This window comes from Pseudochaenichthys georgianus, chromosome 7 (genome assembly GCF_902827115.2).
Source record: "Pseudochaenichthys georgianus chromosome 7, fPseGeo1.2, whole genome shotgun sequence".
NCBI lineage: Eukaryota > Metazoa > Chordata > Actinopteri > Perciformes > Channichthyidae > Pseudochaenichthys > Pseudochaenichthys georgianus.
This window is the reverse complement of record NC_047509.1, coordinates 16,321,047-16,343,559: the sequence shown is the minus strand read 5'-3', so window position 1 is coordinate 16,343,559 and position 22,513 is coordinate 16,321,047. Positions and strand designations below refer to the sequence as shown.

Here is a 22,513-nt window from a genome sequence, read left to right as displayed (position 1 = left end):
CAGCTGTCTGATTAAAGTGTGTGCATATAAATGTGCACACAAAGTGGTAGCTATAGAAAAAAATGAATGGTCTTCTTACATCTACCCTTCATTAGTGTTAAAGCTAATTCTCACTTGGAATTGGAATAGCATGCAATCAAATCTGTGTGTTCTCATACAAGCATTGCCTGTATTTCTCTCTTTCAAATGACCAAGTTACCATTTGACTCCCTGTGTATTGCAGAATGGATACAGAATACTAAACATGCACGTTATCTACAGATCCTCTAAGTGAAGTATAGCAACAGTTTTCACCTATGTGAAACGGTGAAGACATTTTAGACTTTGGCAGTGTTGTTTAATTGTTGTCATATTATTATTGTTTCTAAAACCAGGCAATTTTTCTGTCCCCATACTTGTTTATGTTAGATACTATACCACATGTTGGATTAAACACTAGTATAAATAAACATGGTGTACTAAACAGAGTCTCTGTGTCTGTTTCTCAGTGCACGTGAAGGCAGGGACGTGTGAGGTGATCGCTGCCCATCGCTGCTGCAACAAGAACAAGATTGAGGAGAGGTCTCAGACTGTCAAATGTTCCTGCTTCCCTGGACAGGTCGCTGGCACCACCCGGGCCATGCCATCCTGTGTTGACTGTAAGTATTACTGTGTTTGTGCTCATTTTGTATGTAGCTTCCGCAGTTGGAACCACACTAGTGATACATTGGTGTCTTAAAATGCTAATGAATTTATATTTGTATGATAATGCAGTATAGCATTAATTCAGGAAAAGCTAATTAAGTTGTGCATTACCCTATTGTTGCCTTCTAGATAAACCGTATAAAGTCAAAACAAAAGTCAGAGATTTGGGTACATTGATACAGAAATACAGATCCATCCCACATGTGTTTTTTTTTTTTAAGAGTTTACTCAAAGAGCAGAGCATTTTCTGCCAAAAGTAATTATTTGCTATAAATGGTCAATTCCCTCTGTGTCTCATTGAAACATAATTTATAGTCTCAGGCCGGTCCTGATGTAATAATCATCACAAATGTGGCACTCTAAAATATTTTCAAGTTTTATTATGAGTTCCTGCATAAAATACTTCATTACTTTATACCGTATCATATGTGTTCTGGTTTGTGTTCCTTCCTACCAATTACTATTGAGATATAAATAAAGCAGACTTTAATTTGATGTCATATGACAATATGTCAATACCGTCTTGGCAGTATTTCTGTGTAATTTTTGCCAAAGTACTGTAGATGTCCTTGGAAGTGAATGGAACATTGTTTATGGCTTTGTCAATTACATTTTTGTGATGAATTCAGAGGAATTACAAAGATGATGGATGGCATGAGGTTACGTTGCACACGCAAGCAATTTAAAAATAACAAAATTCCTACTTCGGATAATACCCGCAGTAGAGTGCCACACACGGCATCTATTGCACGTCTGTCCGTCCTGGGAGAGGGATCCCTCCTCTGTTGCTCTCCCTGAGGTTTCTCCCATTTTTCCCTTTAAACTGGGTTTTCTTTGGAAGTTTTTCCTTGTACGATGTGAGGGTCTAAGGACAGAGGGTGTCATATTGTCATACTGATATTCTGTACACACTGTGAAGACCACTGAGACAAATGTAACATTTGTGATATTGGGCTATATAAATAAACATTGATTGATTGATTGATTGATAGAGTAAAAGAAACAGAAATCTGAACTATTCTGAGAAAGAAAAGCAATCCTTGCTTCACAACCAAGCAAAACAACTCCAATGACACTTACACATTGAAAATAAATAACACATTTGAATATAACATAACAAAGGCAGAACAGGGTAAATGCTCCAGTAGGAGGAATTCAGGTGTTTCTGCTATTATACGAGGCACTTCAGTCAATGTAATGTGAACCAAAAACAACTCCCGAATATGAATCCTTAAAGCAAATATTACAAACTGCAGAAAGTGTTATCTTTATGTAGCTGCTTTGTTGACGATGAGAAAAAGGCTGATTCTGGGCTTTAACACATAAAGAGTTTTGTTTTTCCGTAGTGCTGATTATTCCAGGCTAGAAAATGCACCAAAACTGTAAACCCAAAAAAATCCCTCTGGCTACTCTTCGTGTTTCCACAACATCTGTATCCTACTCCCCCTGCAGCAATGACGAGTGGCACTTAAAAGAAACCACAGACTCAAGAATCAGCTGATCACTTGTTTCTTGCCTTTGCATTTTGCGTTATAACTCTAAAACAGGCAGACAAATATAAATAGCTTGTGGAGATAGAGATAATCCTCAATGCTTTGTATCCCTTTGAATATTTGAACCTGTAACACAGCATCATGCCTCATATACCGATCATCTGTTTTGATTTAAAATCTTGATCTAATCATAATCCCTGACAAATAAAGCTATCAGAAAAATGTAGTGGAGTTGAAGTTTGAGATAGTATAAAATGAAAATACTCAAGTAAATTAGAAGTAACTCTAAATACTCCAAAACAGCAAGAATGGTAGTTGAGAGAAGAGTTCAAAGTTACCCCAGCACCACTGATGATTATTAATATCAGGAAATCACTTTGTACAAAATACCACTTCAATAAATTGTGAATGCTTATGGCTCTTTCCATTTGAAAATGGTTTGTCGACTATAAAAATGTTAAACTGCTTGCGGGTATGACATCAACATTGAGCTGACATTAATTCTGACAGACCACATAGTGATTACTTGATGAAAGTTTGCCTGAGCTTTGTATACTAGGAGTTCCCTGATCAAAGCGGCTACCGTCTGAAACATCTGATTACTAAGAAATCCTTTGAAAATTCCTCAGACACTACAACGCTTAACTAAAGTGTCACTAATTCCCTGGGAATTATGTCACTGAATACAGATCTCTTTTCCAACTGACCAAGTATATCACTACTAAGTTGGAGGGACAATTATAAGAACCTTACATGCTAAACATTCAATTACCCCATAACTGACTCTGAAAAATACCTAACTTTAAGATTGACATGTAAAGAAAGGCTTTTCATGAGAACATTCAGTCAGCTTTTACTGTGGTGGCCGCTCTTTTGTGACTTTTTTCTTTGTGATAATATTTAATCATATTCTTCTTCTTGATGTGCCTGGTCTTTTTAAGCCTTTTCTTTTCTGTGTTTGCTAAAGACTTCAATTCATTTTTATGCTGTGAACAAATCTACTGTGAACCCTCAAAGATCACAACTATTCCAGCTGTCTCACGCAAATGGCTGCAGATTTTTCCTTTATACCACCACAGTAATTACAAAAATGTAAATGGTCCCTTATGTGATGATCAAATTTACATGCATTTAGTGCCCATGCAGTAATGACAGCCCTCTCCAAAGAGAGCATAGTTCATTTTTCTCTATTAATGAAAGGTTCTCAAAAATATTTTCACCCGGAGAATTATGAGTGAAACATTGGGAATTATCTCAATATTGATGTTGAATAACATTAAGAATAGATGTTAGCCCTGAAATTAGTTAGGGTACCCATACTGTACATATAAAGAGATGAAAGATATTCTCGTACAGTGTTTGTATTTCCTTTATTACCAAAGTGTGGTGGATGAAAACAAAAATGCTATATTTCCATGCTATAAGTTCTCATTCATAACACTCCGTTCGATGTCTCACTATGGGATGCGCCTCATCGCGGAGCAAACAGAAGCATCAATCTCATTACGCCAATCCTGATTGGCTGGTGATCTTGACGTCAGCGTCAGGGAATTCACCCCCTATAAGTAGCTTGCGCCACGACGCATGCGTCATTCAAACACCTCTTCTCGCTTCAGAGCACATCTCTACAGTAGCCGGACAAGCTTAATGGTCCACAGACTGAACCCAAATACCCATTTCGGTCGACGGGCGCTCCCCGGCTACTCCTTCTGCTTCGCAGGAAGACGGTAGTACTAACGCAGTTAGTATTAAAATCGACCTCGCCCTTCTCGTACCCGAGAAAGTAAGGTAGGTCTGATTTTTTAAGCTAGCAGCACACCTGTTGCTAGCTCACTCCCTCTCTAGCGACACCACGGTAGCGAGGACGTATTTTCTTTTCTCTTCTCCACGGAGGAAGAAAGGATTTTTATTACATTACATTACATTGCATTTAGCTGACGCTTTTATCCAAAGCGACTTACAATAAGTACATTCGACCAGGAAGACACAACCTTGAGGAAAACAGAATCATATAAGAACATCAGGTTTCAAAGAGCCAATCGTTTCAAGTGCTGCTCAACTGGCTAAGCCAGTCCTTTATTAGTATATAAGTGCTCTGTTAGCAGTTCTTTGTTAGTCATTCTATCGCTCGAAGTGAAGTCGAAAGAAATGAGTTTTCAGTCTGCGCCGGAAGGTGTGTAAGCTTTCTGCGGTCCTGATTTCAATGGGGAGCTCATTCCACCATTTTGGAGCCAGGATAGCAAACCCACGTGTTTTTGCTGATGGGAACTTGGGTCCCCCTCGCAGCGAGGGTGCAGCGAGTCGTTTGGTTGATGCAGAGCGTAGTGCACGTGCTGGGGTGTACGGTTTAACCATGTCCTGGATGTAGGAAGGGCCAGATCCATTCGCAGCATGGTACGCAAGTACCAGTGTCTTGAAGTGGATTCTAGCAGTTACCGGAAGCCAGTGGAGGGAGCGGAGGAGCGGCGTGGTGTGGGAACATTTTGGAAGGTTGAAGACCAGACGAGCCGCTGCATTCTGGATGAGCTGCAGAGGTCGGATGGCACATGCAGGTAGACCAGCCAGGAGGGAGTTGCAGTAGTCTAGGCGTGAGGTGACGAGAGCTTGGACCAGAACCTGCGTCGATTTCTGGGTCAGCTGTGGGCGTATCTTCCTGATGTTGAAAAGCGTGTATCCGCAGCAGCGGGTTGTAGCAGCGATGTTTGCAGTAAACGACAGGTTGTTATCTAGGATAACACCCAGATTCCTTGCAGTCTGAGTCGGGGAAACAACAGAGGGGCCGATGTTGATAGTTAGGTCAAGAGAGGGACAATCTTTTCCCGGAAGGAAAAGCACTTCAGTTTTGTCAAGGTTGAGCTTGAGATGATGAGCGGACATCCACTGAGAGATGTCAGCTAAACAAGCAGAGATGCGTGCGACGACCTGGGTCTCTGAGCGGGGAAAGGACAGAATTAATTGGGTGTCGTCAGCGTAGCAGTGGTATGAAAAACCATGCGGGCTAATGACAGATCCGAGCGAGTTTGTGTACAGGGAGAAGAGGAGAGGACCAAGAACAGAGCCCTGAGGGACCCGATTTAAAGAGCATACTGCCACACCAGTCAGTATTCTCCGGGAATAAAAGACCCACACCGTCCTTTTCTCCGGATTAAGGACAAGGTGGTAACATCTTTTTCTCCCATCCTACCTGTCGAGAGCGGGCCCTCTCCACGCCACGAGGCGAACAAGATGGACGCCCCTCTCCCTCACACCAGAGGAGTCAGGGACTCGGTGGCTCGACTCTGCGGCTGCAGGTTGAAGATCTCGGGCACAGACACACACCAGGTCTGTTCGTCCTGCCTCGGGCTGGAACACGCCCGAGGCGCTATCGACAACCCCGGCTCATGCGGACATTGTGTCCGCTTGACCGTAAAGAGCCTCCGCCGACGGTTAGCACGACAAGCTAGCCTGTCGGAACAGGACCCCCCCATGTCCACTGACCCGCCGGCCGGCAGTCAAGACACGGGGGCGTCCGCCACAGAGAGTGAACCCCTCTCCGTGTCGGTCTGGGGCTCATTATCTGCGATGGCTACAGAACCGGAATCCCGCGCCCTGGCAGGCCGGGACCCAGTGACGGCAAGACACTTTACCAAGCTGGGGCTCCCGGTTAGACCTCACCATGGTCTCACCCGCGGAGGATGTCCTCGAGCTGGACTACGAGGAGGACTACGATGGAGGACGAAGAAGAGGACGCCTTGGCGTTGCTCCTGTCCGAGTCGGATGAACAGGAAGAGGACACCTTCATGTCATCGGCTCAGGCTGCAAAGCCTGGAGCGAGGGCTGCTCTCCCGGGCGATAGCACACCAGCTTCGCCCGGTCTGAGCATGGACCTGCAGGCCGTGTGTAAACGCGCTGCGGCCAGACTCAAGGTCCCGTGGCCTGAAATGGCCAAGGAGTCCTCCAGGTCCCACTACGAGGGAAAACATCTTCCCCAAGCAGCGGGGAAAAAGAGGCAACTCCTTCCGGTCTTCCCGGAGATGTTGGATGAGGTGTCGGTCTCGTGGAGAGACCGGCCCTTCAGCAACAAGGTCCCAATCCAGGGTGCCTACTCCCTAGACTGTGACGGAATGGAGAAGCTCGGCGTGCTCCGCATACCGCCCATGGAACCGCTGGTAGCGGCCCACCTCCTACCGAAGGTGGGCCCGTCACCGAGCAGGAACCCCACGCTGCCAGCAAAGTCGGACCGTTTTCAGTCGACAATGACTGAAAAGTCCTACAAAGCTGCAGCGTTGTCCGCCAGGGCCCTGAATGTGTCCTCGCTGCTAACCGCTTACCAAGCGGAGCTCTGCGAGGACCTGTTGGGTAACCCGGGGGCAGCCACTCTGGACGAGATGGCAGCGGTCACGGACATTTGTCTACGTGTCCAACGCTGCGCCGTCCAGGCCACGGACAAGGTAATGGGGATCATGGTGGTGCAGGAAAGAGCGAGATGGCTCAACCTCACCAACCTCCCAGACCGGGAAAAGGAGGATGTGCTGGATATGCCCATCGTTCCCGAGGGAATTTACGGCTCCGCTCTCGCCTCCATGCAAAGGAGGTGTGAGACGAAGAAGAAGGAGGATGAGGCACTCCACCTCTGCCTCCCTCGAAGGGTCCAGCCGCTGCCTTCGCAGCGGCAGTCCTTCGCCCAAGCTGCCTCGAACTCTGCTCGGTTTAAAGCACCGAAGACACAGAGGTCGCAGCCCGCCCCAAGTCCCCAGCCCAGGCTGGAGACAATGGCAAGCTGGCCTAGAAAATCTCCGGTTCCGGCTGCAGCTCAGGCGCAGCCAACCCAGAATTTCGGCCAGCAGTCGAGGAAGAAGAAGCGAGCGGCGTGACAGCCCCTCCTTCTCCCCTCTGTGACAGAGCTGGAAGTTCATTCCCCAGCTCTGAATGTGTTCCCGCCGCCTCGAGAGATGCCTCAACACCATCCTCAAGTCCGCACAAACACATGTCACACATTGGTTGATTCTTTTGTTATAAAACATTTGCCGCTGACGCATCCAGGCTTCAGGCCGAGGGCGCATCTCAAAAAAATGAAAAGAAAATCAATAAAACCAATAAACAGCCCGTCAATTGTTCCCCTTCTGAGAGCAGCTACGGCATCTCTCAAAAGGCGGATTACTGGCGGGTCTGTGAAGGCACCACCGTCACACGCATGCGCAGTGTCGGTGGATATTGTCGAAAAGGGGCACCACTGTGTTCAGGCACTAGAGGGCCCCATAACACAACAAATAGAGACTCAGAGAGGAGGAGATGTGACATCTCCACTGGCTCTAAGGAGCACGCAGTGGAAAATGCTCACATCATCTGCTTGGGTTTTCAAGACAGTAACACGGGGCTACAGACTCCAATTCGCTGTCACCCCTCCTCGCTTCTCGGGCATTCTGCACTCGCAGGCCCGAGGAGAGTCAGCCCATATTCTGGAGAGAGAGATTCTCTCACTCCTAGAAAAGAGGACTATATCTATTGTACCCGCCGAGCAGAGTCAGGGCGGCTTTTATTCCAAGTACTTCCTCGTTCCCAAACGGGGAGGGAACGGAATTCGGCCAATACTTGATTTGAGGGCTCTGAACAAATATCTAAAAAGATATAAGTTCAGAATGCTCACTCACACATCTCTGCTGCGGCTCGTGCGACAAAACGACTGGTTTACATCAGTCGACCTGAAAGATGCGTATTTTCACATCCCAGTATATTATCCACACAGAAAATATCTGAGGTTCGCATTTCAGGGGATCTGTTATGAATACAGAGTACTCCCCTTTCGTCTGTCTCTCAGTCCAAGGGTGTTTGTACGATGTACGGAAGCCGCGATAGCCCCGTTGAGACAACAGGGTATTCGCCTGGCGACCTACCTGGACGACTGGCTGCGTCTCGCACAGTCGGAGCAGGAGGCTGTTACGCAGACAAATGTCCTCGTAAAGCACCTGCTCAACCTGGGTTTCATAATAAATACAGAGAAGAGCATGTTGTGCCCCGCACAGACTATACTCTTCCTGGGTTTACGCCTGAACTCGGTGCCCTTTTCAGCTCGCTTGTCAGCGGAAAGAGTGAAAGCTTTCAGAGCTTGTCTTGCTCTTTTCCAGCTGCGCAAACATGTTCTCCTCAGAACATGCCTGCGATTGCTGGGGCTCATGGCGTAAGCCATCCTGGTCGTACGACTGGGACGCTTACTCCATGGCGCGCGGAGAGTGATGGTTACTGTGAAATGCGTAAGGGCACTGCGCCACTGGCTGCACCCGACTTTTCTAGTACGAGGTGTGCCCATGGGTGCTGTCCTTTCACGGAAAGTGGTCACCACGGACGCAAGTCTGACAGGTTGGGGAGGTATTTATGAAGGTCGCCCCGTGAGGGGTCTCTGGAGCAGAGACCTCCAGCGGGCGCACATAAATTACCTGGAGCTTTTAGCGGTGTTTCTCACCCTAAGACGCTTTCTGCCTTTCCTCAGGGGACATCACGTCCTCGTGAGGACAGACAATACGACCACAATATCGTATATTAACCTCCATGGGGGTTTGCGTTCTCTCCAGTTACACACACTGGCGCGCAAACTTATCCTATGGAGCGGTAGACGTCTCCTCTCTGAGAGCGACGCACGTACCGGGAGTGATGAACCTCGGGGCAGATCTACTGTCCAGAGGTACACCACTTTATGCAGACTGGACTCTACATCCAAGGATTGTGAGCCAGCTGTGGGTTCGTTACGGCAGAGCCGCGGTGGATCTGTTCGCATCGAAAGACAACGCTCAGTGTCAGCTGTTCTTTTCGATGCATGATCTGAATGCACCGTTAGGCGTGGATGCACTCGCGCACGATTGGCCCCCGGGCCTTCTGTACGCGTTTCCACCCCTGGCTCTGATACCTCCAACTCTGGCCAGAGTGAGAGAGCAACGCCACACAGCTATTCTGATCAGCTATGTACTGGCTAGTGGAGATATATCAGCTCCCACTACGCAGGGACATACTGTCCCAAGTGGGGGGGGGGCGATCTTTCACCCACACCCAGAGCGCTTGGCTCTATGGGCCTGGCCCGTGAGTGGTACAATCTGAATACAGTGTGACATGAAGCTGACCCTGGCAGCAGCCAAGCGAGCCAGTGGCACTCATGCGTTATCTGTACAGTCTTCAGGCACTCGGTTCGCCCCAGGGCAAACAGAGTGTGGTTGAAGCCCAACCCTGCCTTTATTTTAAGGTGGTTGGTTCAGGTACCATATTTGACATTGAGGCATCCTCCCCGCCACTGTATTCCTCCGGGGAACAGCGGCCGGATTTGCCGTATCCAGCCTGTGCTTTACGCACGTACAGGGATAGATCAGGGGTGCTTCGTCATAATGACCAAGCCCCTTGTGTCCTGGGCTATCCCTTATAAGGGCAAGCCTGTTACTAAGCAACGGCTCTCCCACTGTTTGTGGAAGCAATTGCTGTGGGGCCCATACGAGTCAGAGTTCGCAGGCACCCTCCCATCCAAGACATTGGTGCAAGCGGCGAGCTGGTCCTCGCCGCTCACTTCTGTCCGCGTTTTAACAGTCTGGACGTTCTACTCCCAGTTTGACTCAAGCAGTGCTGGGCACCTGTTTGAGTCGGAGTCCTACCTGTTAAAGTTCTGGTCGGTTTGGTGATTTTCGAGATAAGCTCGTCTGGCAATTTCCCATAGTGAGACATCGAACGGAGTGTTATGAATGAGAACTATAGGTTACTTACGTAACCCCAGTCTCAGAGTAACATGAAGTGAGATGTCTCACCAGACGGCCCTCCTTGCTATGGTGAAGCGAGAAGAGGTGCTTATTTTGAATGACGCATGCGTTGTGGCGCAAGCTACTTATAGGGGGTGAATTCCCTGACGTCAAGATCACCAGCCAATCAGGATTGGCGTAATGAGATTGATGCTTCTGTTTGCTCCGCGATGAGGCGCATCCCATAGTGAGACATCTCACTTCATGTTACTCTGAGCTCTGGGGTTACGTAAGTAACCTATAGTTTTCCACATCAGTTTTAGTGGTTTGGACTCTTCTACATTATCTTTGTGCAGCCTCTTCTTCTGAAATGGTTTAATTGCACCCAATTGGAGACTAAGTCCAACAAACTGTTTAACTTGATTTTACTCCTATTTTACTATTTAAATGTATCCAAAAATGTACACAGAAACTTTTTGAGGAAAAGCTTGGTGTCAAAATTCACAAACAAAGAGACAGGAGACACAAAGGATAAAACACACCCACAAACACACAGTCACGTCTTTACCATACTAAATATCTTCCACCCTTCTCCCTGTTCCACACAGCTTCTATTGTGGCCCAGAAGTGGTGGTGTCAGATGCACCCGTGTAATGATGGTGAGGAGTGTAAGGTTCTGCCAGACCTCACAGGATGGAGCTGCAGCACAGGCAACAAAGTCAAGACCACAAAGGTTGGTGTTCACACAATCTCTCTCTCAGAACAAACTCCCTCTCATCCCCATACATGCACACATGATCAGACCCACCGCAAAGTGACCCACTTCCACCTCTGCTGTGTTATATCCTCATCCTCTATCTTCCTGCTTTTTCATTTGTTTCCATCCCTATCTATTTCCCCCATCATATCATTCTTTTTCTCACCCAATTTCTCTGTCTTTACTGTCTCCTCCCGCCTATCTTGGATCTAACATCAAAGAGTCTCTAACGAAAACAAGGCCAACAGGAACAAGGCAAATAACACACAGATACACACACGGGGGGAGAGAACATCACATTCCCTTCATTCCCACATGCCCTGCTTCCCTGCGTCTGACTGGCAGACCATCTGACTCGATGCAAAAACAACTCCCCACAGTGGGTAGACTAAAGTGGAAATTGTGAGTGTGTGTGTCCTCTTTCCTTCAACTTTAATGAACTGTCCATGAGTCTGTGTCTTTATATGTGTGTGTGTGTAGGTTTGGGTGTACATTATATATCTCTCTGCGCAGACCCGACACCTGTTGGCTCCTCTTCGGTGGCTGGACCTGAGCAGACTCCTAGCTGTCTGTTATAGGAGGGAATTTGTGCGAGACTCACCTCATGTCACTGTATGCTTCAGTATCTAACCTCCATCCTTCTTTCTGCCTTCTCATCTTCCATTATTCATGGCTGGGTGCAGACCGTTGTTTTCAGCCTAAATAATTGATTGAAAGAGTGGCCAAAGTAGGGAGAGTGCATCTCTTTGGAAAAAAGAGATGGATAAGTAAAGGGTGAGATGCATGTGGGCAGGTATCTCCTCCTCACTCTCTCTTTCTTTAAAACATTTAGAGACTGTCTCCTATACACCTTTCTGATTAAGAATTCCTTCGCTACTTTTTCCTCGGCTCACCTCTCACCTTGCAAAGTGGATCTCACACCCTCAAGTTGCACTCTCCTTCTCAACAGCCCCTCCTCTTATTCTCACCCTGAAATACTTGTCTGCTGTGCTGACTCAACTCAAAAAATCGGTGAGGCTTTTCATAAGTGCAGCTGAACTTCCCGAATTCCCTGCTCATTTAACAGCAAGATAAAGAGACAATGAGATGGAAATAGAAAATGACCGAGTGGTCTTTGTAACTGGCATCATTGAAAATAGATACACACAAGGGTTGATCAGATAGGAAATGATGTAATTTCTGAATATGCGAGTGCTGTTCAGAAGTTGTTTCATATATCTGATCTCATGCATTTAGTTTTATCGGCCCCAAAGAGCGCAATCATAATTTCGTGAACAAGATCAGATCAAACCAGTTTCATCCAAGCATCGGTTTATCATTGAGTCTGAAAGAACACAAATATTTGCTGTCTCTTGCATTCAGGTGTTTGATCAATGATCTGTGTGTGTGTGTGTGTGTGTGTGTGTGTGTGTGTGTGTGTGTGTGTGTGTGTGTGTGTGTGTGTGTGTGTGTGTGTGTGTGTGTGTGTACACTATGCAAGTGTGTTATCTGATGTGTTTGCCTGATGATGAAAAGGATGATTGTTTTTCTCCTCTGGTGTGGTACATTGAGGTCAAGATGCGCATGAATCCAGATCAATAGCATCGAACGTTCCCTTATAGTCCCATTAAGACCCGCTCGTAAATTGAAATTGACGATGGATTGAGAGGGAATGAGGATATGAGAGAGAGGGAGAGCGATAGAGAGAGGGTACAAGAGCAGCCAAAAGGGAAAATTAAGGCAGGGGTAATGGATGAAAACAAACAAAAAGTGGAAAGTGAAGAGGAAAGGCTGAGGGCACAGGTGAATGTTGGATAAAGGAATACAGAAAACACTTGAAAACAAGAATATTGGAACTGGTCAGCTGACAAGGAGCTTATGTTTGTGTCTGGATACACAGAGCAGGCAAGAAAACAAAAGAGTGTTTGGCACCCTCCCTCAATTCCTCCATCCATCCATGGCCCGGAGAAGCGAAAAGGAGGAGAGGGGGAGGGCAGAGGGAGGAGAGAGGGAGGGGATGGGTGACAGCTCGATCAATGCCAAGTAATATCACATGGATGAGCAGACAGACACAGCCGGGCTTCCGAACCACTGAGCTGTCATACACTGCGAGGCAAGTGTGTGTGTGCATTTATGAGATGCACAAGCAGCCATATACACACATTAAACAAATGACAAGGTGTATGTTTCATTTCCTTTATACAAACACTAAACCAATGTGGCACAAAAAAACAACCCACCATTATTTTTGGTGGACAGAACAACACTATATACTATGAATCAAGATGTTAAGTAATTTAAAGCAGCTTTTATATCTCCAAACAAAAAGACAAGATAAATCAAGATCAAACATCTTATACAATGGATTTCCATAATCTACTCGTGTGACTAAGTGAGTCATAAAGAGTGTGTATAATGTAGGAGTGAAGGGGACATCTGCCTTGTGGCCATCCAAACAGCCACTAGTGTAGACGTTTCAAGTTTTTGCAATAAGCAAAAGAAGATGTGGCTCTCATGGGCCCAACAAGACCCATAGAAATGATACTCGAGCACTACTGGTGTTCTTTGTAAAACTGACATCTAACTACCTAAATCAACTTTCTAATTGGGCACAGTGAGTTCCACCTACAGGCATATTTAAACCGGAAAAGGGATGAACACCTAATGGACTTTGAAGCACCTTAAAGCACTGCAGGCACAGAGATGCAGCAGTGCATAGTGAACTGGCCTGACAACAAACGCCTGCAGACTGTTTGATCTGGCACAGGAGTAGATGCCTGAAGGCAGTGGGATCGGGCCCAGGAAGGGTGGCCCGCAGCCATGGAGAGCAGATACAGTAGAACACTTTCCACTGCCAGCTTGGAGGAAACGCTCCCCTGAGCTCTCTCTGCAATGGCTGTCCTTCACACTTAGTTAGCTGTCACCTGGGTCGGACAAAAGACAAAGTCCCTCAAGAAGATATGCAGAGGAGACAGCATGTGTTTGGGCTTAGAGGGGAATCCACTGGGAAACACAATGACACACAATGAGAAAGAAAGGCATACAGGAAAACAGAAGAATAGACTTAGGAAGTCTGGTCTATTACGTGCCTAAGCACTGGCAGTTATACAGCAATTTGAGTCTGTTTGGTCGTTGGCTCGTTGGAAATGTCTCCTAATAGCTTGAAATAAACCAAAAGTAATTGGATGAGCAAAACAAATGGAAAGATGGATGGACAAGGCGAAGAGACCATGTGATTAGAGCAACCGTCTTGACAAACTGACGAAATGACATGGCAGTGGGCCAGGCGCTGAAAGTGAGGCATTATTGGCCGACAGACAAGCTGTGTTTTGTTTAGTCCCTTGCCAGGACAGACAGAGAGCGTGCCAGCCACATTGTTGCTGCTCCCCCAACAAGAATCACTTGCCATTTATTCCAAAAGTAGACCGAGCAGCACGGAACTGCATCATTTCAAACTTTCAGTTGACGTGTTTCACCAGAATTGGCTTTGTATTGTGTTCTGTGACCTTTACTGTTTTCAGGTTGTCATCCCAACCTTTTTAAGGGACTATTTTCAATGACACACTTTATTTTCTCCCCGTTTCAGGTGACCCGATAGTCCTGCGTGGCTCAAGAAGAGCAGAAATGGCAGTGGAGTCACTTATACAGCACAATGGTCCTATCAATGGTGAGGAAACGCACTCAGACGGACTTCTATAAGGAACCAATACTTGTTTCATTGTTCTGAGGATATCCTAGATGTGGAGGCTGAAGAGACAGGACTCTATCACAGTCTTGCATCACCTTAAACATAACTCAGTGTCCTTGGTCCTTTGCCACAAAGGGCCGCATCACCCACAATCCTTTACAAACAACAGCTTCAAAAAGTGAACTATGATCTAACAGCACTTGATTAGAAGACAAAAAAGACTTTCTTTACAACAATGTGTATTCTTCATCTCTCTTATATGGCTTAGTGTTACATACGCATAAAGGGAAATAAAGGGGATCTGGATTTAAGGCAGCAACATTACTACAAAAAAGGGAATTGATCCAGAATGTCCTTCTCATTTAGTCGGGATGACACATTTAAATGTAACAGTGCCACATATGACACACTTGATGCTGTCAAAATGTTTCTCAGATCTGAAACTAAACCCTTTCTTTTTCAGATTTCACTTCCATAAGAGTATTTTACCTTGAATAGTTTGTGGCTTACCACATGCCATGTTTTAAAATGGGGAGACAATTTGTCAGTCTTCTTATATCTTTTGTTTTCTTCTTTTTTTTGACAAAGGACAAAATCCTTTCAGGGGAGAGGTTAGACTAATACCAAGTAGATGTTATGGTATATTGAAACATGTAAACGTGTTAAAAAAAATGGTCCGTGGAATCAACGGGGCTTAAATTAAATTGATGCTCTAATGGTTTTAATATCTGTGTTTTTAAACGCCTGTTAACCGCTATTGAGTACATGTGTCAGTATTATATGAAATGAATAAAACCTTTCAAAAGAAAAAAAGAGTACAAATAATTGTGTTGTTTCACAAGGGATGCATGGAGTTATCAGCATTGTCGAGAAACCTTGAGGAAACTCAAAATCACAAGTGTGTAACTCCTGGTGTTATTGCGTTGACTTCAAGAAAGATCATGAATAACTGTTGCTTTCTTTGTTATTTTGCAAACTAGATGTTATCATCTTGATGTCCTGCTTCAAACAAACAGCTCTGAACTCTCTCAATTGTATTGTAACAGACAGATAAAGCTCCTGATATGAAATACTTCTAAGCTCTGTCTAGTCAACAATGGAGGGACTATTTTAGGACAAGCCTGTACATTTTGCTGGAGTTTTCATATTATAAATCCCATGCAGGCGAGGAGGGTAAAGGATCTTAAAAATGTGTTCCCGAATTGGGATTAATAAAGTACACCTTAAATCTTATATGCAGCACATTTCAGCCAGGAAAATTGTCGTGTATGGAGCTTTATCAACAGGTGAGTTTTAGAAAAAACCTTTGATTGTAAATTAGCAGTGATTCTATTTTTATTACCAACAGTCATTCTCGCGTTACAGCTGAAGCGCTGAGGTGCAAGCAAGGGTCAAAGTGTCTGCCATCTGTTGTTGTTGTTCTATGGTGGCCTGATGTTGTTATTTATGTGGCATACTATACAACAGGTGAGTGTTTCTCTAGTACTTCTCTGTTGTCAGTCTAATTTTAATGAAGTTTTTGTTATTTGTTTATGTTAAGTTGATAATAATATCCCTTCTTTCATTATTACATTGTATTTAAATGTTTGGGATTTCTTACAACCTGCAACTTGTTCAGACAACATCACATAAATACGGTTCATGTCAGAACTAATTCCTCACAAGCAACTTTACTTGAATAAGAAACCATACTTAGAAAAGTAAATGTTAAGACTGCTTTCAGGCACTTAATATAGATCAACATCAAATTATGACATGAACATGAATATACCATCGAATACTGGGTAACATGCATCATATATACTCTACTTTAAATCAGGTTATGTATGGTATATATCCTGTCCATATTTATCAATTATCTGCAAGCCATCAAGCGTGACGAGTAGATGAGAAACTTCTTGGAGAGACAAGTACTGTCATTATATATCACATCAAGATAGAGTTGCTGTATGTTTAAATATATGACCATGAAAAGACAGTACAGTAGGATATGGAAAAATGTAATCATAAGAGCAGGATGTACTGTACTGTAAGAACGCAACAGCGAGTGATAGATGTTGATGCTAAGTGGCAGGAAGCCTCTGCTGTAAATCTGATTATGAAGGAAATGAAACAATAGGACAGAGACCGAGAAAGTTGCAAACAAAATGTTGAGTTTAAAGCTGTGGACATCTATCTTTTCTGATTTGGCTAATCTCCCAGTGGATCCTCTCAGGGGCTGCGGCCTTCCACTGAGCCTAAGTCATTCTCTGTGTGTGTGTGTGTGTGTGTGTGTGTGTGTGTGTGTGTGTGTGTGTGTGTGTGTGTGTGTGTGTGTGTGTGTGTGCGTGTTTCCTGGTTAGGGTACTTTCTGAGCCTCAACGCGTCGTTAGTGCATGTCATTAAAAGATTACATAGAATAAACCCGCATACAGATTCTCACACATTCATGCACATGGAAACAGGACCTGAGCATGGAAAACTCTGCTTTAATTACACAGAGAAAAATGTGAAAAATGGTTTTGACATTAGAATATGCCACTCAAGGTTTTCATTGTAACTGCTCACATGTGTTTCTCAAGCTGCGTGTGAATCCAATCATGATCAACCATGTGAGCCTTGTTGATATTCCTCAACAGCACCCTTAATAATAAGCCACTCTTACTCACTCGTAACATCTACATGTATATTAAATATTTATCACTGGTGCTGAAGCGAGGTATCAGGTGTAGCCCTGACAGTCTGGCAGTTCTGATCATCACACATTGCAGCTAGGCATTAATCTAGTTATTTGTGGCTTTACTCTGAATATCCAGACGATGCTGGGAAATGTCAGTATGCTTTCTGGTTAGCAGTGCTAACAACAGATGCCAGAGCAGATGCCACGTCCGGCCAAACGATGAGATATATCTTATACCTAAGAGCTGACGCGTCACTACCAGGAGAATAATTAGAGGAAGGTGACTCATCGAGGGTTGAATGGCCAGCAAAAACATGCTTAACCATGCCTGTTTGTTCCAGAGAGAGATATAGTGAATAAGAATTTCCAATAGCAGCTTTGGAACTAAGAAAACATAATTTAAATCAGTTATACATAAATACAACTTCCCCCTAAGCTCTATACACCTTGGGCGGCCCAAGGTTCTTCAGATGGAAGAAATTCTGAAATTGCATCAGGTTTAATTAAGTATAACAGAGGCTAACTGTGACATCAGGTCTTAAGCTCTGTATGCTATTATAACCAGTTATTTGAAAAATGTACTCAACCATGTTTTTGTTTTCAGGTTAAAGGTGGGGTAGATAATTTTGGAGAAACCAGCTCGAGTGCGCTAGAATTTGAAAATACACAACCGGAAAAAATCTGCCACTTCCTTACAGAGCCCCTCCTCCAACACACACAAACGCCACATGACCAATGAGGGCACGAGATAAGTTTGTGCACAGATGGAAGGCTGACAGGCAGGTAGGCCATCCAGTTATTTTAGCCGGGCCGGCTAAAATGATTGGGTGCTTTTTACAGCGCTACGGCTTCCACAGATGACATTTTTGTATGGATTTTTTGTCAAAGCCCTTAAGATATTCATTGCTATCGGGATGTTAGGAGCATTCCATGGAATATAACAAAAACGGTATCTCGAGCCGGTTTCTCAAACTTACCTACCCCACCTTTAAGGATACTATTTTCCACCACTATAATGACAATGACAAGCATTTCAAAGAGAAGGCTTGGATCATAGGGAACAAAACACTTACTTAACTTTCCTTTTAAATCCTTTTAAAATTACCATACCTTTCTCCGCTCAGGCTGGTGGTTTTGTTAACACATTTACTTAACGGGCACAGCATTCAGCATTAAGGGTCTTCTCACCATCAGGTTCTCTTTTAGGGCTATTCTGTGCACATGTCCTCCACACATTTTCTCATTTAAAGCCAGGATAAATGTGTTCACCCGTCACATTAATGTGATGAACCTGTAGCCCTAGTTGTGTGTAAAATGCTCTAAATAAATAATCAAATAACTAAATATAAAATATAACTAAATAAATAACAATGTTAAACAGTAAAATACAGACAATAAATATAATTGAACCCTAATTTGCTAATAACTCAGCCTCTTGCAGCATCCATGCACGCTCAAGACCAACACCCTCGAGCTTGACATTGATACACTTCTTCTGTGACTTCTATCAGGGAACATTAACTCAACCCTATAATCCTAATGTTGAACATTGTATACAGATTTTGCTCACTGAAGACAATTTACAAAAAAATCCGTAACTGGGATCAATAAACTATATCTAATAATACTGACATGTCAATCAAAGCTGTACTTACTGTGATTCATTAACAGTGTCTACTGCTTTGCCTTTTAAGCTAATTGACACCAATAAACTTCACTTAGCAAATTATGTCATAATTAACATTAATAATATCATTGTTCAATATTAAATGTGTACAGATAAGCTCATTAGAATTACTATCATATGCTTGATTTGAAGACAAACGCAAGGAGCGGCTTGTCCTTTAGAAAATACAAATATGTCGATAACTTGACATGTTTGACAAGCATGAATATTAAGCTCAATTATTTATTTCAAGTGTGATGCATCATATGCCAGCAGTGTTCACAGTACACAGCACAGTGCCAGTTGAAGCAGATGAGACATGATTAGCTGTAATAGTTTCCTTATCCAACAAGAATAAAGCTGTCTTTCCTAAACTGTGATGATGCTTTACTTTTCTGTTATATCCATATAAATAAATTAAGCATGTATCAATTAAAGTGTATGTTTAGCTATTGTTTGCTTACCTCAGTGCTAGTTTTCATAAACATTGGCTTGACATTTTGACAAGGAAAACCTAGAAGTATTATTTGTAACTCTACAAAATGGGTTGTATTTTCCTGTGAAGCGTGTAAGATGTTCATGGACAAAGATTTCTAGATTTGACTGTCACTCAAGTATTCCAGCCTTTTTCGAAACCAAACGGCATAGTGTGAAGTCACTTCTAACTTGGTAACTGAGTGTATTAAATGTCAATTACATTGCATTATGAGAGTGAATAGCCTGGTGTTAGAGCCACTGCTACATCTCCACTAACGCTTCGTTCCGCAGCTCGTGTGTGTTTGTGTTGTCTTTTCGATATCATTGGTTGCTGTTCCCCTCCTATGATGACGTGTTAACCAGTCTAACACTGTAAGTAACCCGATTGGTGCAGTCCCTGGCCCGACCCTCCAATCCCAGCATGTACCTGCGACGGATCCTATAAACTGTGGACAGCCCGACGCAGACACTTGTAAGGTTGTTGCATGTTAACTGTGGTTAACAAGTTGTTGAGGTACCAGCTGTTCGTTAATGTTGATTTGAAGACTGGGCCACTGATCACTCACACACTCTGTCGTGATTTTATGTTAGACACATTAGGTGGCGTTGTTGGCTGTATTTTATTAAATATTAATAATTAGGAGTTAGTGAGGTTTGTTTGGTTTCCTCTAATTAGTATATACATACAAGCTCTTAGTCTAATAGTCCCCTTTTTTTAAATTAATTTGGTTTAAACAGCACCCATTAGGCCCGTTTATTTAATTTGAGTTCTGTAATTAACAAGTAAATCATTGCACCTATTAAAGGCCATTATGTCATGGATACTACAAACAAAAAAAACTAAAGTTTAAAAAAAATACAATTCTGTCCAATTGCATATCAAAAAATGTTTAAGAGAGCAGAAGTGTTTTTGAATGTTATTGTTCATATATATTAGTGTTTCTTTACAATTATGTTATGTAATGTTATCTTACTGTATTGTGGATACAATTAGCTGTCAAACCAAAAGGCATTGCATTTATGAGGCGGTTTTATCCAAATCCAGACTGGTGGCACAGACGGATCTCATGCAAAGCGCTGGCCTGGCCATCGACAAGTGAACAGGAGGAGCTGGAAATTGAATCCGAAACCCAGAATCCGAAACCCAGAATCACTCGTACACATGTTGCACCTGCAACATGTGTTAGGCAAAGCTTTTATCTTTATCTGTAAACAAAATACCCTAGATTTCAACTTAAAATTACAAAAAGGATACAAAACAATACAAGCTATTGAGAAATTCCTTGAAAACCAAAGGGCATGGCAGGATAGCAAGTGTCCAAATGAGGGCTAGTAGTAAATAAACCCCCCTCAAACATCCATTTTGAATAATTGATATGTAGACACTACTTTTCCATATTAAAAGGCCTGTTAAGGTCTTATGAGCAGCCATGTCAGATCACATATGCAAACAGAATCACGAAGTAAAGAGATGTCTCTCAAGCATGTGTGCTTTGTATCCTAAAAACAAATATTTAATTCCTGAAACATTTTCTATTTAACTCAATGGACCACCCAGTTTACGTGATGTGCAGGCATACAGCCATAACCCTCTTCCTCTCTGATTTCCTCGGATTCTGACACATAGATGAAGACATGAGAGGATGGCGAGAAAGTGGGAAGTGGAAAGATATGGAGAGGGAGTCTGTGTGATGCTAGTGCGAAGTGACGGCCTAAAAATAATATGGCTTCTGTCGTGAGACTTGGAGAACAGAGCCGATCTGAGCAGGTTACAAATGAACTCAACAGATCAGCGTGACATATAATTCAGCTGGGTGTGTGTATCTGTGTGTCTTTTTGTGTGCAAAGGTGGATAGCATGAGAGAAAGAAAGAAGGAAGGAATGTGTGTGGGCCTGATAAGCCGCACAGGCCCAAAGGGTTCTTTACATGGCGGTCTCAACCTGTCACTTTCCTCAAACACACTTCCTGAAATCCACACACGCACACACATAAAGGCAGATAACCCCAACCCATGTCAAGGGAAGCATGAAAGGAGGTGTGCTTCCCTTTTATTCCCGATGAGTCGCTCCTGAATGAGCATTATATATGAGTCACATTGATTAAGGTTGTACTGATGACTCGCACAGATTAGATGACCTCTCCTCCTGCTGCATAATGTGTTTGATACTATGTGTGTGTCTTGCTCCTTTTGTGTGGTCTTGTGGTATTCATTTCCATGACTTCTACTCTCCCTAGTGTGCTGTTGACACATTCTGTCCCCAGAGACGTAGCCACAGCAACGCATTTTGTTTATTGTGGTAAGGCAACACTCAAGAGGCATTTCCAAGGAAGGCCACTGTCACCAGTGCTGTAAAATAGATGATTGGCAAGTGCTCTTCTGCACTGACACATATGAAAAGTAGCTACACATGCGCAATGTTCATCGTGACTGTTTTCTCAAGTTAATACAACGATCTCCACCAAAATTGGTTTGTAGTTTAAATGATGTGATCAAATAATTCAATCAAAACAATCACCCCATTTTTTAAATATATGTTTTCTTATACAAACAATGCTTCAAGTTCAAACTATTATCAGTAAACAAATTCTGGACAAATATCTTGTACCAAAACATTAACTAATGAGACCCAGAAATACTGTGTTTCACTATGCAATGCAACTCGCAACAATCATCTCCATGGGCCCTAAAGTTTAATGCACTTAACTCATTAATAAATAACATGTTAAAATGTGATACACAAACATTGAGCAGACCGGCTAAATTCAATCGTTCTGAATTTCACCTCTTTCTAGACCAATGTGGACTTCAAGGAAACATGTTTTGTTTCAAAGTGTCCTCTGACATTATATATTCCTTCTTTACAGTCATTTGACTGCTAGCAAGCTAAACTCTACAACTGTGTTGTTGTTGCTGCCATGTCTTGTTTATTTTTGGAATATCAAGAGTCTTTGGTGAACAAAAAAGGAATATTTTTTTAAAGATATGGATACCCACCATTCATCCAAGTAGTTTAACAGTAAAACGTTTTAAGTTCCGGAATTATTCAAGAGCAATAACCAAAATGGTTTCATTAATATGTCCCAGATGGCCTGCTGACCATAGTTTGGTCACACATTTGTCTGTGCTGCTTTGTGCTGCATACCTAGAGAATAGCTCAGCAGTGGGTCCATCATACTGAATCTCATGCTGGGCATTGCTTTGCTGTGTCAGCTTTTGTGATAAATTATGATGTGACCACTACGGTGGGCTTCATAAAGAAGGGCTACTGGTCATGCTGTGTATCACGGGGGGGAAAAGTAGTTTTCTGTTAATACAGTATGTGCAAAATATGGGCCATTATTTATCCAGCCCTTTGCCTCCCACTGCTTTTTTCTCATTCCCTTTGCCAATGTGCTCACAATGAGATGTGTGGATTAT

General features: G+C 43.5%; 1 protein-coding gene across 1 annotated transcript in view; it reads left to right on the top strand.

Annotated features, from left to right (window-relative positions):
- Positions 1-15,082, top strand: part of LOC117449733 (chemokine-like protein TAFA-2) — a 93,069-nt gene extending 77,987 nt beyond the window's left edge. The window contains exons 3-5 of the mRNA XM_034087589.1: positions 489-638; positions 10,477-10,601; positions 14,191-15,082. Coding sequence (XP_033943480.1) covers positions 489-638; positions 10,477-10,601; positions 14,191-14,202 — 287 coding nt within the window. The 3' untranslated portion in view covers positions 14,203-15,082. The remainder of the gene's footprint in view (positions 1-488; positions 639-10,476; positions 10,602-14,190) is intronic.
- The last annotated feature ends 7,431 nt before the right edge of the window (positions 15,083-22,513 follow it).